General features: G+C 36.8%; 1 protein-coding gene across 1 annotated transcript in view; it reads right to left on the reverse strand.

Annotated features, from left to right (window-relative positions):
• The window catches only part of DACH1 (dachshund family transcription factor 1), a gene marked incomplete at its 5' end in the record, with an annotated part of 415,054 nt that overhangs the window by 176,858 nt on the left and 222,052 nt on the right, over window positions 1-16,144 (reverse strand). The window contains one exon of the mRNA XM_011218601.3: window positions 11,551-11,712. Coding sequence (XP_011216903.3) covers window positions 11,551-11,712 — 162 coding nt within the window. The remainder of the gene's footprint in view (window positions 1-11,550; window positions 11,713-16,144) is intronic.

The raw sequence follows: 16,144 nt of genomic DNA on the forward strand, positions 1-16,144 counted from the left end.
AAATAAGATTAAAATCTGTAACTACCAAAAAGTATGCTCCTTTACTCAACAAATGAATCACAAATTTACTGTAGAGAGCAAAGGATTAAAATTCCTCATGTATGTGTAACAAACACATTGATATTAATTGGTTTGTCCTTTCAAGTTGTGTTTATCTCTTCATTTCCATCACAGTTTCAAAGGTCACTCCATTCCATTTATAAATCCAATATGACAGAGATTAGTAAAAGCAAAAAGCAACAACTAAATGAGTACATCATCATGCAATCACACATCTCACAATTCATTTATCCAATTAATAAAAAATACCATCAAATGCTTCGTGGTGAGTTTTTTCAAAGCATCAAAATGGTTCATGTCAAGATAACTTAATCATCAATGTTTACTTTCCACAGTATAGCCAATGTAGAAAAATGTGAGTGAAATTATGCCTCAGTGGAAAGATAGCCAAATAAGTATGTGTGCATTTCTATGAAATAAAATAATTAAGCAAATGTATTTAGTAAATCTAGTTCAGACTTGTAAAAAGTTAATGGGAGATTCTTGAAAGCTGAAATACCGGGCTACAAAAATGAGTGACAGAATATTTGTGTGTGTGTGTGTGTGTGTGTGTGTGTGTGTGTGTGTGAGAGAGAAAGAGAGAGAGAGGGAGAGAGAGAGTGAGAGAGAGAGAGAGATCTAGCTGTTTTATTGCTAAGGTCATATATTATCAAGAAGTGGAATCTGAGGGAATGAAAATAGTGCCATCACTTTCTAAGAGAAATAAGAAAATTTATAATCCTGATGCTTGTTTGATATCGGTATTTTAAAAAATTCTTAGAGTATGACCTTTGCTCTTGATGTAGGCACAGGTTTGGACAATGACAGGTATATGAAAAAACAAGAAGAAAGTAAACACATACCTGTGTGCATTAACACTGGCAACTCTAGAAGGCTGACATTTATGTTGCTAAAGGAAATAATTTTAAAACAATATGACCATCTTGATGATATTTTTACATAAAATAAATTCTGGACTTATGTTGTCAATATATATACCCATTGTTTTAACAAGCCCTCTTGCAAAAATGTAGTTGAGTTATCCAAAAATAAAGACTGAGAGAGGAAAAACAGAACACAAGCAAAGGCAAGATAATTCAGAGAGAAGAGAGCTCAGAAGACCTTGTAACACAATTTCAGCACTAAGATAAATTACAGAGAAATAAAGAAAAAGCAACCTATTTCCAAAAAGCAGATTAAAACACATAGAACTAATTAACTAATTAATGTATTATTTATAAACGATATAGACTTTTGGTTTCTAAGGCAAACATGAACTAAATTAAAACAACTGAAATTGGTTTCAGAAATCCTTTTTTTCTCCCATTTCTATTATATGGCTCTGTATCTCATAAGACATTAGAGATTTAGAATCCTAACGCAGAATCAAGAATGTTCACAAGGCCACGGGGTTTGAATACCCTTGAACCACTCAAATGGCATCCATTGTGCCTCAGTATGAACTATTAATCACCACATTATATTTAATAAAGTCATATCACCTTTCTCTTTATTAATTCATGCTTTCTTACAGAATTTTATGTGTGGAGTTTGTTTTGAGCATAAGCTATCTTTTTAAGTTAAATATACTTTTGGGCGGAAAGTTTAAGCAAAAGTAGAACTATTAAGTGTTCTATAAAGACAGTAAAGCTTTCTTTCCCTGGATATCCTGAAATGTGATTTTCCCAAAGATCCCAACCAATGCAGTCCTACATGTAAGATTTCAGATGAATAACTTGTTTTTCGAAGTTTCTTTTAGAAAAGGTAGAAAACTTTCCTGTGAATTCCTGAAACGTTATAATTTTGCAAGAAGTCAATTGACGAAAAGACTTAAACTTATGCTGTAAAAACATGCACAATGTTGATTAAAACACGGAGCTCACATTTTCTCATCATTTGTTTTAACTTTTCAACACCTGCGTATATATATAGATATATATCTATGTATATCTATGTATATGACTACATACAGACACATATGCACACGTATCCTCTCTTCTTTGTCCCTATGCAGATTATTACTCCTAGACTACAAATGACCCCAAGGAAGTAAGTACACTTCTTGGCTGAACAATTTATCAACAGCTTGAAGTGACAGGAATGGTGATTCAATCCTGTGCCCCCACATATCAGATGTAGGCCACATTCTCCAGTCTGTAGAACCAGAAAGGGAAAAAGTCCCTGTCGCATTTGCCCTTTCATAGAGATGGAAATATTATTAGAAAGGACATAAACAGACTAATTAAATCACAGCAGTATGGCTGGGATGACAGCTGGTACAGCGTGTGACTGAGAAGATCCATATCTGTGAGCAGGAGGTACTTCACGTCCAATCCATTCGCTATTAGGTGCTTTCAAGCTTGCTGTGCAGACATTAAATAATAACATCTCATTTCCAAGACTAAAATGAGTAAAGAAATAAAAAAGGCTTTCTAACCGAGGAATCTTTTGTGCAACAGAGAAAAAAAATCATTTACCACTCAGTTCTGCTTTTGAGATAAAGATGTAATAATGCCATTACCTTTCATCAGCGGGATCCTTGGAAATCAACACTCTTTGCTTATCATGCTGTGAAATACAAATAGAGCTAAAGGCAGGGTCTGCGAGGCACTGCTGCAGCGATATTAACTCACAGATCTGCCCTTTGTGAAGGAAACCGTATCCGTTTCATTAGTGCACACTCTAATTCAAAACTGTTGAAAATGAACTGCACATACTGTTTTAATAACAACATTCCTAATCATTATCAAACTGGTAATTCTCTCAGCACTCAATGTAAGGGTCTGTGTTTCCATTATAACCCGCTGTTAAAGAAAACCATATTTAAGTCCTCTCTTCTTTCCTTTTTTCCAAATGATCGAGGCTCGTGGGGTGGGGAGGGGGAATCAAGAGTCTGAAAGATTGTATATGCCACATTATTTCATCATAGGTGAATTGACACTTTCAGGCATTTATGTCAATGACAATATTATTTACTTATTATCATATAGTTATTCCATTTTGTATTCAGTTTGACAGGCCAGGATTCATGCGGATGACTTTGTACAATTTTGGAGTATTTGGACACTTTGGAGAAGAACCACAGTCACACAAATGTGAAACACCAGATCTGGCGACAAGGGCATAGGGCTCAGAGTTATAAACTTGTAGGGTCACACTCAAGGCAACGTTGGACCATGAACACCCTAGTGACAACTCAAAGAATAAACTTTCTCATATCAGGTCATCCTGAGATATTTGAAACTTCTACCACTAAACATTATAATTTACAGATCACAAAGTTGAAGATTTATTTAATCATATACCATCATATGAAGTTAAAATCTAAAACTGATAAACGTATTAATGAATAAAATGAGCTATCTGATATTAAAAGGGTTGAAGAAGGCTGAGGTTATTTTAAACTAAAATGTTTGCTCCCACTATACTTAATTTTTAAAGTTTATATGAACATTCTGGCATGTTGGTGTAGATTGACAAAGATCATTTTTAGAGCTCTCCTCAATGAAAACTGTATTTCCAAGGCTGTCATAAATGCTCTCAATCTCCTGGAATGTGAGAGTCTACCCGTAACATATCCAACTGAGTATATCTTACATTTCCTTATGTTTTATGATTACAAAATAGAACATCAAATAATTTAATTTACATCTCATAATATGAAATGCTTAAATTACCGGGTTTACTTCATTATCCTGTCATTGGTAGGAATAAGCAATATTAAAACTAAAACAAAAACATTAGGCTAATATTTCCTAATCATGTTCTTCAACTGTCTATATAAATTAAGAAACTCCATGAAAATGAAGCAGACACTAGATAAAAAGTAGAAATAGACTCAGCATTCCACTTATCTGTATCATGAAATACATTTAATAATTCACACAGGAAGCTAGTTTGTGTTACTGATCAAACTCTGATGATTTTATTAATGTATAAGCATGGATTTAGAAATACATGCTCAAACATTTTTAAGTGAGAAAAGGGTTCTTTTAAAAATTGAAATATATTTTTCCATAAATAGTCACTTACTATCACTGGTGTTTCTCTTCTTTTATATAACCAATAAGAATAAAAAATGTCATGAGAGAAAATGCAAAATGATGCACTTTCTAGAAAATCACGAAAAAGGGCTTAATAAAATGACCAGTTTTTAGCACACTCACGTGTCATTTTAAAATAATCTAATTTTAAGCTATCTTACATATTTTGAGAAACTATTCATAATTCTACCACAATAACATAACAACATAAACTCTTGTCCAGTTGCTTCCAACTCTAATGAGATGGATATATATATTACAAGGGTATAAAATCCTATATCATCTTTTTTCTTATATTCAAAATAAATATTTTCCACCCTTACCTATCATGTGTGATGGCTATAGTATTATGTGAAATTATGTATTAAAATATACTTAATGGTGCCTTGTTTTGAACATTTACATTACTTCAGGGTTGTATTTTATTTTAGAAATCACCATAAAGTATACCTTCTTGCCTTTTATCTTCTATGGAGTTTTCAAAAATAAAAGAATTTTAGAGCGAAGAGGGTAACTGAGCATGAAGCTGCTGATTTATTAATAAGAAAGCTGAGAAATTAAGAGACTTATCTAAGTAGCTGAGTTATTTATTAGCTATGTTACTACTAGAAGCTAAATCTTCCGACATATTTTGCTCTCTGCTGTCTCATTTCAGTCTGTGGACGCATCTGAAAGGACTTACCTATGTGTCATGCTAGAAGATGTTTAAATATGAGACGTTGATAATTTAAAGTTAGCTGTCTATTCTTTATATTTTCACATTAGATTACTACATTTAAAATATTTAATGAAGAAAAATGCCAGAAATATTAAATATCTCCAAATTCATTGAAAGGTATGAAAGAGTAGCTTACTGCTTCTTAGATTTTTCATGTCGGGGTAAGCAATTTTGTGTGAAATGTTAGGATATGAAGACATCTTTTGTATAGGGAATGATGGGAACCATATGGCTTATTCACAATCGATTGAATTACAAACCATGGCAGTTCCTACACTTTCAAGAGATGCTTATGTGGTCCTTCCATTAAAATTCCACTAATGTGACATTTGTGAAAAGGTTTATGTTTGGACATACTTTCCTCACCATATGTGAAGTTACAGAGCAAAAAGCATCCATTTAAAGTGTTTATATATAAATTGACAGCTATCAGTTCTAAAATATTTCTCATTTCATGTGTCAGAATCCTTTTGGCCTTTTAGGGTATTCTTCTGTGTGTGTTTCCATGTTTACAAGACCCTGGCTGTTAATATTGTTAAATTTACTCATCAGACAGGAAGAAGGATCTTACAAATCATTGTTAGGCAGCAAAACATTAAGAAAGTTTGAAAAAAAAAAAAAACTTTCCACATTTAATCTGTTAAACAATGGCAAATTTCTTATGAATCAGTGATACTGTAATTGAACTGGAGACATTTTTAGAGCAAGCTTGCTTTGGCTTTTTCACCCTCCGATTTGGAATCTGCTCACAGTACTGCCAGCTTAACCAAAAAGGATTAACTCTCATATCCAACTGAGAACACAGATAATTCTCAGTAATTGGTAAAAAATGAAGATGAATGGGGCTGAGAGATAAGGAGCAATTAGCTCATCAGCAGTTACAGCTGTGCACTCAATCCGGATCTATCTCTTGAGCCTCGGCCCCTTTTAAAGAACCTAAGCAGAATCAGCCTAGGACACCCCTCCCCAAAAAATTGCTGTACCTGCCCATCATTTCTCTAGTCTTCCATTTTATTTCCTGACTATACAAAGACACCTGTCATAGCATGCTATGTAAATTACTACCTCTCTCAGGACCTATGTCTAAAGCCAATCTTCTTTTTAAACTTTTTTTTTTTATAACAGAAACCAAATGACTACTGTAGACACTCTTAAATTCCCTGTCAATCGTTTCATTATAGCAGCATCATCTGTTTGAAAATATAAGCAATTCCCTCATCTAATTATAGGAAGGATTTGAGGTTCATTAACATTGCCAAGGCAGAGGATCCAATGTGCAACTGCATGGCTCTGCTTGGTGGCCTGTGTTCTCAGTTTCCTTTTATTTGCTTTCTCAAGGTCTCCAAGACTTTTTCCTGAGATCATAAAATTAACTTTTCCTTCCAAACACACACATGAGTTGGAAGAAAGGAAATGACTACAGTATAAACTATTCTACTTCTGCAGGAATGGTTTAAAAAAAAGAGAGGATGGTCAGCTGGATAAGATAATTTTATCTCCTATTTCCCTGGCTTTTCTTTCCCTCATTTGTTGTTGTTGTTATTGCTGTTGGTTGATGGACAGAAATAAGGAGTAAGGAATATTATGGAAGAATACAGCTGTTCGTCCCAAACTCAGGTTCTTGTGTTTACTTGAAATTCCTCCATCCCTGTTAACCATTGCAAGCTTAGGCAAATGAAAACAAGTCGTACAACTCAGGCACGTGGGGTGTGCACGGTTTGTGGGTCACTGCATCAGTGTACTGTTGCTTGTGTTCCACAGTGTTCAGAAAGAGACATTCTGAAGTCTTAAGATTACTTCACTTCCTTAAAGAAATAACAGCAGTTAGGGGGTTCTGACTATAGTTTAAACAATGAGATTTTCTTGGGACATCTGTTTTGAGATCACATTTTGAATAGATATGAACTCATTTCCTACTAAGCAAGCAATCTACTATTGTTGATAGCTGTTTACCAGTTCTATGAGTCAGATATTAGCTAGTGGCAAAGGTCCCTCTTAAATCCTCCGAGTATTCTTTAAACTGTGTACATAGTGTTTTCCTTAAATAAAATGTTAAGAGAAGGTAAAAATGCAGTCTTTTCCTGCCTCCTGGTAAATTATAGTGCACAAAGTCTTGCACTTGGGAATAATATTTAATGTATTTATCTTTAAAGAGTCATTTCCTTTGTTGTCATTAGTTAAGGGAATAAGATATTAGGTTTAGCAAGTATTTAAAAAACATAGAAACTACTGAGATGCTCACTATGTCAATATTTATATAGCATTTAAAAACCAGAAGTAAAAATAAGTTTCCTTTATTTAGACTAAATCGACTGTGATTAATTTAGTATCCTCAAAAATGTGCATGATGCCCCCCAAAAAAGATAAGCAGATAAAAACACAGCTATAGATACTATGGGACTGACCTTGGGTTCACCGGTTTTAAATTCTGCCTTTCCAATATCCCAGCCCCAATTTCCAAGCAGCATTTTTTTAAGCTGGTTATGTAGATCAGTCCTTAAAGCAAAAAAATAGCAATTTATCTGGCCTGTATGTTGTGGATAGTGTTGCCACTAAAAAGAATCCAGGACATTTTTCCTTCTTATCTGCAATGTAGCTCATATCAGCCAACCTGTCACAAGATAGTACTTGATATAAACAAGAGATTGCAAAGACATCTCAGTAATCAATATCAGGATGGCTACAGTATGGAAACCCCAAGCAGTGCATATCATTTGTCTCAGCATCTATTTCTATGGCCAAATGAAGCATTAATTCAAATCATAAATCTATGGTGATTTAAATCTGGGAATGAGCACCTGCCTGCTTTAATGATTTATTTTGTACATTTCAGTAAGCAGGAGATTTGTCCATATGAACTGACAGGTCACCTTCAGATGCCAGGAGCAGACTGTTTATCACCATGCAGACTAGCATCTCATCTTAGCAAGTAAATATTAAACTAAAAGAATCCAATTGATTGTGGATGAGGGAGAATGGAGACACGGCCATATATTTTACTCAGTGTGCTGATGCCTCACTCGGATCTATCCCGAAGTCCTCACTTCTTCCTAAAATGATCATTCTGTTGGAAAGATGTGAGCTCAAGGTTACCATGTAAAATTGGGATATAAAATAATTATCTGTCACTGTCATAGATTGCTCTAAACACTTTTTTTTTTTGGCTAATTTTGACAATTCATATTAAGAACTAGAAGGAGTCATATGTAAGAAGAAGATCTCTTCGCCTCACTAAGCCAAATCAAACCAAACCAAACACACACAAAATCTGCTTTCTGAGGCAGTGAGGATTTACTTAAAACGAGGTTGCGGGGGGTCGGGGGGGGGTCGGGTAATGTTCCTATACAGGAGAACCTAAAATGTTTAACAGAACGTGTGAGCCAGATGAGTACAAGAGAAAAAGGAAACTTGAATTGATTTCAAAATTGTCTCTGTATTTGGGCAGGCCTGAGCAGTAATACATCACAAAAGAAGTACCTCTCTGAGGGGTTTCACTCCTTCAAAGAGACAATTGATAGATTCATGAAAGTAGTAAGTCTATACTCTGAAATATAGGCCTTTGAGATTCTTGGGATTCCTCCTGGAATTCATATGCTTCAATACCACTTTCTAAGCCCCTCATGTTAGCTGATGCTCCTGGACCTAGCACATCCTGTTTTGACTGCCTGCTTACGTAGCCACCCCTCCCATAGACTCTATGCCCCCTGAGTGCTGGGACTGGATTATCATTATTTTGTGTTGCTAGAATGAGCTAAAATCAAGTGCACAACAAAATCCAAATGACACAATAGCTCCCCCCAGATCTATTCACAGGCCTGCAGCTTAACAAATACCTAATAGAGAATAGGAAAACAGAGAAGGAAATAGTTAATGGTTGTAAAAAAGAGGATGAAGGTAATTTTCAGGAGGGCAAATTGGACTAAAAATAATAGCAAAAGCAGTACCAATATGATAACCTTACTGGTGATCAAACAATGGGATAAACAGATGTGGTAATAAATAAACACTTGACAAATAGGATCTTGCTTAATTCTCGTGATGTAGATATTATTAAGCCATTTCCCAGATATGCAATGTTAGGCTCAGAAAGCTCACATAACTTCCCAAAGTCACGGAGCAGGTAATTGCTGAACACTTACCAAGAGGCAGGCACTGTTGTCAGAACCAGAGAAGATGGGGAGGCCATATAAATCAACTGCCCAATTCAGCAACTACTTTGATCTATGCAAGCTCCACGCCAACACCCACTAGTCCCCTGCACCTTCCTTCCTCAACCCCTCCACCAAACCTTCTTTCCTTGATCTCTAGAAAAGGAAGGGGGGTTGTGCTCTGGAAGGATAATCAATCATAAATTCTTAGACGACAGTGACATGTGAGACTAGAATAAAAATGACAACGATAACATATCCCCCCAAAATCAGCTACATATATCTAACAGAAATGATCTACCTGCCTCAAGGACTAGCAATGACACCAATGTTAACACACCATAAAAATATTAAGACTCTGTAGGAAATTCAAATACATTTCTGCTAATTCAAATTGGTGTTGGACGGTGGGGGTCAAAACTAAAAGGCAATATAAACTGCCAACTAAATACCTTGATGGAAGAAAAGCTATTTCTGCCAACTAGAACACAAAAGAAAAATCAAACTGCTTCTTTTTTAAGTCATTATGGAAGCTTATGTACCAAAATCATTAAGGTAAACCACAATTTGGTCAGTATAATAGCAAATATTAAATGTATGTCAATGCCTAATTATGAGCCACGTTCTCCTTATCTTATGCCTATTGGATTTTCCAAAGTCAACTTCTGCTCTGCTGCTCAGGAAATTCAAACAGAGATATCATGTTTTAATATCTTTTGTTTTCAATGTTATTAAATTGCCTAATTTAAATATTCCTCCTCCCAACACCAACTATTAAGAACAGCCTGTGTTAAACACTTAATCTTCTAAAATTTTGAAAATAATCCAGATTGTTTTGCAATGGTGACTAAAATTTATAGTGGCCAATTACTTGTTTTTAGAAGTGTCTAATTTTGTTCTACTTTATAGGCCAAAGAAAGAGCCTGCTTATTTAAAAAAAAACAACAACAAACATGTACTTAATAGTTCCAAAAAGAGAATTATAATTCATTCATTTTACTTCAAAACTGTTTTTAATTTTCAAAAGTCTGAATTTATGTGTGTGAATCACGACCTTAACAACCCGCAGCCCTCCATGCTCTCCCTAGGAGCCCCACAAATGCAAGCAGTCATGTTTTCCTTCATCCCTTTCAGCTGTAGAGTCACAGCTTTGGCTTTCTTCCACATCTTTTCATCCTTCTAAGAATTGCCACCACCTTCTCTATAACCTACTCTCAAATCAAACCTATTATTCTATTTCTCTCGTGTAGTACTATGCGGAAAAGTCTATTTTTCCCTTTTCTACATTAGGAGCTACCCTTTGGCATCACTGAAGCAATGGTATTTTCTGTATTGTGCATATATTTGAAAATGACTTCCGACTCTGACATTCACATCTAGTGTATGCTCCCATGGAACTGTTGAAAGAATGATTATTACTATAATCCATAGTATTCCTTCATATACCCTTAACTATATGGCATTGGACTAGAGAGCTGCTGATTATCTACAGAAATAATCTATTAAAACACTGCATGGAGAAGAAAATTTAATAGAACTGCCATGAATTATTGCGTGCTTTGTGGACGTATGTTGGATAGAGTACCTTACACATATCTTGTAGTAGCCAAGCTTCTCTTGCTAAATTATATTTTGAGAATTATTTCTATATTTGAAAGAGAAACAATACAGTGCAGTGGCAGAATACAATGTTTTATCTCACCAACACAGAGATGAGAAAGATATCGTCAGTTAAAAAAGTTAACTTACATGTGAAATTGTGTTTGAAAAAATGAACTACCTAAATGAGTTCTGCGAAGAGAAAGCTGTTGGTTTTGGTTTAAACAATGACTATTAACTTTTCATCTCTTTCTCCACATCTCAAGAAAGGAAAAAAAATCAAGAGAAATTAAAGTTGTATATTTACAATGAGAGAAATTGGTAATGGTTATATATATATAGAATCAACTCTCAACATAATTATTATTCTTGGCAGTACAATTAAGTTTATATATTCTGATGGTGATACAAACTTATTTGATAACAAATCCATTAGGAATTAAAAAGATAAAGTATGGGTTTATCTGTAAATATTCTGGTCACCTTACCTATAGTCAGTATTTTAAATTTCTGATTATTGGGGCACCTGGGTGGCTCAGTCTGTTAAATGTCTGAATCTTGATTTCAGCTCAGATCATGATTTCAGGGTCTTGAGATAGAGCCCTGCATGGGGCTCCACACTGGGTGTGGAGCCTGCTTAAAATTCTCTCTCTCCCTCTGCCCTTCCCCACGCATTCATGCATGCACGCTATGAAAACTAAACTAACCTAAAATAAAGTAAAATAAAATTCTGATTATTAAAGCTTAATTGTATTACAAAAGATTTTAACTGAATGCTGTTAGAAGTTGCCTACATAACGTTGATCCTGTATTTAAAAATTATGTTGTTAATGATTTATTCAGAGTGCATGCTGTTAGAGGGCCAAAAAGCATCTCCAAAATACACAGTTTTCTAAGCTGAAAGTACCAACTTCTTGAACGGGCACCTCATAGTTTTGTTCTGGAAAAGAAAGTAATTTGGTAGCCACATGATCACAAAAGTTTCCATGAACATACAACTTACCGACACTTGAATTCATGTCCCCATTTTCAGAATCTGCTCCATGTTGGTTATTACTGGCATGATAGTTGCTCATGGCTTCCAATTTGATTTTTTTCACCTTCATTGCTTCGGCAATGGCTGCATTGGTAGCGGCGGCAGCTGCTGCGGCTGCTGCTGTCAGACCTTAAACGAATAAATTAAAAACAAGGTAATTCAAATTCTGATCTTTCATGTAATAGTCCATGTACTTTATAGAGCACACATACCAACATATTAGAGTATCTGATTCTTCTATGCACCATTCTGATAACCTATGTTCATTCCCGACTAGCCAACAAAAAAACATTGATATGATGGGGAGAATGCACTCAAAACTCCCAAATTAAATATTAGCAGAAACATAATTCATACATAGAAGGATATCGGTAGAAATGCATCCAGAATTCTCTCTCAAACAAAGCAGTTTGAATATGTTACTAACTGCTTAAAATCTTCTGCAGCTGCTAGAGGGATGGTGGGCGATGGGGGTGGGGGAGGGAGGATGTCTGAAGTGCTTAGCTTAATTCACAAAACGTTTCACAAGAAAGTGTAAACCTACCTAATCGCTCCGTTTTCCTCATCCGCAGGCCACCCTCCAGCCTGAACACCAATACGCATATGTCCCTGCCTCTCCGAGCCTGTGCCTTCATACATGCCTTCCCTTTGTCTGGAACAGCCTTGCCCCCACAGCTCACTTCCCTGACCTCTCAGCTCCCAGCCTTCTAGCCCCCGAAGGAACACTTTTAACCACTGTGCCATGTTGGTCTGGAAGAGTTCACCTCTGCTCATCCAAAGAACAGGAGGTAGGGGTGGACCTGAGATTAGAAATAGAATTTGAGACCAGATTACAGAAGAACAGAAAGCAAGGCCATGCCTTAGGGACAGGCTACAGGTAGCCCACAGAGGCTTTGGAGCAGGGGAGTGGTTCGTTTTTCATAAAGGTGTGAACTTTTTTTATCAGGTCAGTTCATCCCTCACCCACAAAATGAGGGACACTGCAACATCTGAATAATCTCTCCTAATTCTAAAACTTTCACAGTCTGGGAGAGGATATATATATCATTACTCCCCATCCTCTTTTTGCTATGGCTGCTTCAGAGTTTCTAACTATAGTGCTTCAACTTGGTTTGAATTTATCTGTGTGATTTATTTCCACTCCCAGCTGGTGGATTAGAAACTGAACACCTCTCTCCTCTTTTCCTCCCCACTAATCATCACTTCTAGTTACTACAGCAAATAAGTTACAGCCTCAGAAACTCTAAGAAAGTCTTTTTTTTTTTTCTAGAAATCTCTGCTATTTTTTTAGAGGTTAGAAGAGCTCACCTTTCCTTCAGATCAGACCAAAGAGGCCTTGACAACTTTCACCCCAACGCAACAAGACCTTCAGAATAGATCTTTGAGTGAAAAACTGATAACTACCCTCTAAAAAGGCACTGATGTAAACTCAAAGAATTCATCTGGGTCTAGACTGTACATTTGTTGCCTTTTAAGTCCCAACTTGAACTGATTCTCTCATCTTCCTATGATTGAATTTACTCCCCAGTTACTCATTTCCTTCAAAGGTGTTTCAGAACATTTTCTTTCCTGTTAAAATTCTCTCGTGTTTCCCAGCAACTCTCTCTTCCTCGATTTTGCCTTGTCACAAATGTGACCATCCTACGTTCCCCTTCCTGTCATTGCCTGGTGTTGCTCCATCTCTAACTGATGACACTTCCAGGGTCTTAATCTTTGCTTTTATGCAGCAGGGAAATCTTGGTAATAGTATTCAAATAAGGAAGATCCAACTACAACGTGAGATATGATCTGTTATTATTACACGGATCTGAGTTAAATTCAGTAGCATGAGATACAACTATGCATGTTGTAGCTTTAGACAGCCATAAAGTCTTTTCAAGTACGGTTTCTTCATCTGTAAGTTCATTCCACTCACAAAGGGATAATATGAGGATTAAATGAGATAGACTGTGAAAAAGGCCATATCATGTTTTGTTTTGTTTTGTTTTGTTTTGTTTTGTTTTCGAGAAAGAGAGAGCATGGGTGTAGGGATAGGGGGAGAGGGAGAGAGAGAGAATCTTAAGCAGGCTCCATGCTCAGCCGGAGCCTGATGTGGGGCTCAATCCCATGACCCTGAGATCATGACCCGAGCTGAAATCAAGAGTCGGATACTCAACTGACCGAACCACCCAGGGGCCCCCAGCCGTATCATGTTATTAAACACTAGGCATGCCCTNTAGGTATGCCCCCGCATTCTATTCCCTCAAAAAGTCCAGCCCTAGCTATGATTCTTGCAGGATATGGTGGACTGGCCACAGCCCCCTCAGCTAGAGGAATCTTACTTCTCCTTAGCTGATGACACTAACCCTTGACATTTAAAAATAATTTTTATAATTTTATGTATCTGATCTTATTTATGGTACTCTTCTATTTGTCCACTTGACAGTCTACCCCACAGTTTTACATTTCTAATATAAATTTCAAAAGATATACAGTGGTTCCCCCTTATCCATGGGAGATATGTTCCAAGACCCCCATTGGACACCTGAAATCACAGATAGTGCTGAACTTTATATATACTACATTTTTTTCTATACATACATACCTATGACAAAGTTTAATTTTAAATTAGGAAACAAGAGATTAAAAACAATAAAATAGAACAGTATACCATATAACAGTATACCCTAATAACAGTTATGTGAATGTGGACTCTCTCCCTCAAAATATCTCATCATGCTGCGCTCACCCTTCTTGTGGTGATCTGACATGATAAAACACCTATGTGATGAGATGAAGCGAGGGGAACTCTGCAGGCGCCGTGACATAGTGTCTGGCTACTATTGACCGTCTGATGATTTGTCAGAAGGAGGATCATCTGCTTCCAGACCGCGGTTGGCCAAACTGGGGAAAGGAAACTGCAGACAAGGGGGACTACTGGATACACATGACCCATACGTGCTAGCACTGAACTATTTAATACTTATAAGTATTGAATTTTTAGTCTAATTTAATGAAGTCAGGAAAAAAGCAATGACATTTTCAGCAGTAGCTGATTTTAGTCCCACTAACTCACCTGGCTCACAATTCTGATTCTTTCATAGCTTTCAAATTCAAGCAATTTTCTCCATTTCCCTGGCTCCCTCTAGTGCCGGCTGCCACCCTTTCTTCAGAGGAGTTCTGCAATCATCTTTCAACAGCTTCCACTGTCCCCACTTCCAATCTCTTACTCTTCATAAAGCAGTCGCCATAATCATGTAGAAAGGAAAATCCAATCATGACATTCAATGCCTGCTCTTAGGAGCAAGTGGGGTGCTTCACATGGCTGTCAGGGCCCTTCATGCTCAGTTCCTTGCCTATCTGTGTAGCATCATCCGTTCCACCAGGTCCCACTTGCTTTCTGTGCTCTAGACACGTCGGCTATCTCCCATTTCCTCTAATGGACTCCACATTCCTTCTTTCAAGCCAGACTTTGCACATGTTCCCATTTCTAGAAAAATTTTCCCATCCCTGCCCCAGACCAGCCATGTGTCCATTATCTGATGGCTTAAATATTAGGCTCTAGGAGTAGCAGGCTCAGCTTCCTGACTCTTAAATCTTCCTGGGGAACAGCAATCAACATTTCAAGAATCAGCTCAAAACTCACTTATGAAGCGCTGACCCTCCTTACTCCTCAAGAGGAGAGCCAGCCATCCTCTCGTTTGTGTTCTCGACCTGCTCTGTGTGAGTTTGCCATCCTTTCTGCGTCAGAATCACCCAAGGAGCTTTTAAGCCATGCAAACGGCTGAGTCCTACCAGAGGACATTCTTGCTGGGACTCCCGCAACTGTATATTTTGGAGTGGATTTCACTGTTCCTCAAGTCATTTCAATGTGCAATCTGAAAGGAGAAACTCAGTCCCTTGAATTCTTTAATGCTCTTTTTTTGGGGTGGGGGGGATGTACCAAGGTGGAAGACAGGTTTAAGGCTAGCTCCTCTAACTAGGTTTTAACACCAAAAGCACAGAAATATGTCTCTAATATGTGTATCCCAAACATCTACCACAATGCCTGCCACAAATTGTTGCTGAATGAAAAAGCACTTCTGAAACTAGATTACTTTTACAGCTACAGGAGAAATATGGACACTACTTTAAAATATGTATTATTAAAGCATTATGTTGATGTTACAATCAATGTGAACATACTAGGAGTAGAAAATTTCATGAATTGAATACAAAGCATGATTCTCCCAAGTTACACCTGTCTAGGGCTGGAGAGGATCACAAAAAAGGCTCACCCGCCCTCCGTGTTTATTGTACTTCCTGTTGGCCTTGCAATGGCCCTTTCAAATCTCTGAGGTAATTCTCAAATCTCCCTCCAACTTGTTCTTAGAAAGAGCTCCCATTGTATATTTTGTTCCAAAATGAAGTTGTCTTTGAAAAAAATTATAATAAATTCACAAAATAACTCTAGCTTTTGGTCCATATAGAGAATTCAAACTGTGAAAACATTTACATGTTATCAAGAATTGTCTACTTGTGTAAATACTGGCAATCCATGACATTAGCAGGCACCTTTAACTCCCTGCCTCACCCTTTTCTC

The sequence above is a fragment of the Ailuropoda melanoleuca genome, chromosome 7, assembly GCF_002007445.2.
Source record: "Ailuropoda melanoleuca isolate Jingjing chromosome 7, ASM200744v2, whole genome shotgun sequence".
NCBI lineage: Eukaryota > Metazoa > Chordata > Mammalia > Carnivora > Ursidae > Ailuropoda > Ailuropoda melanoleuca.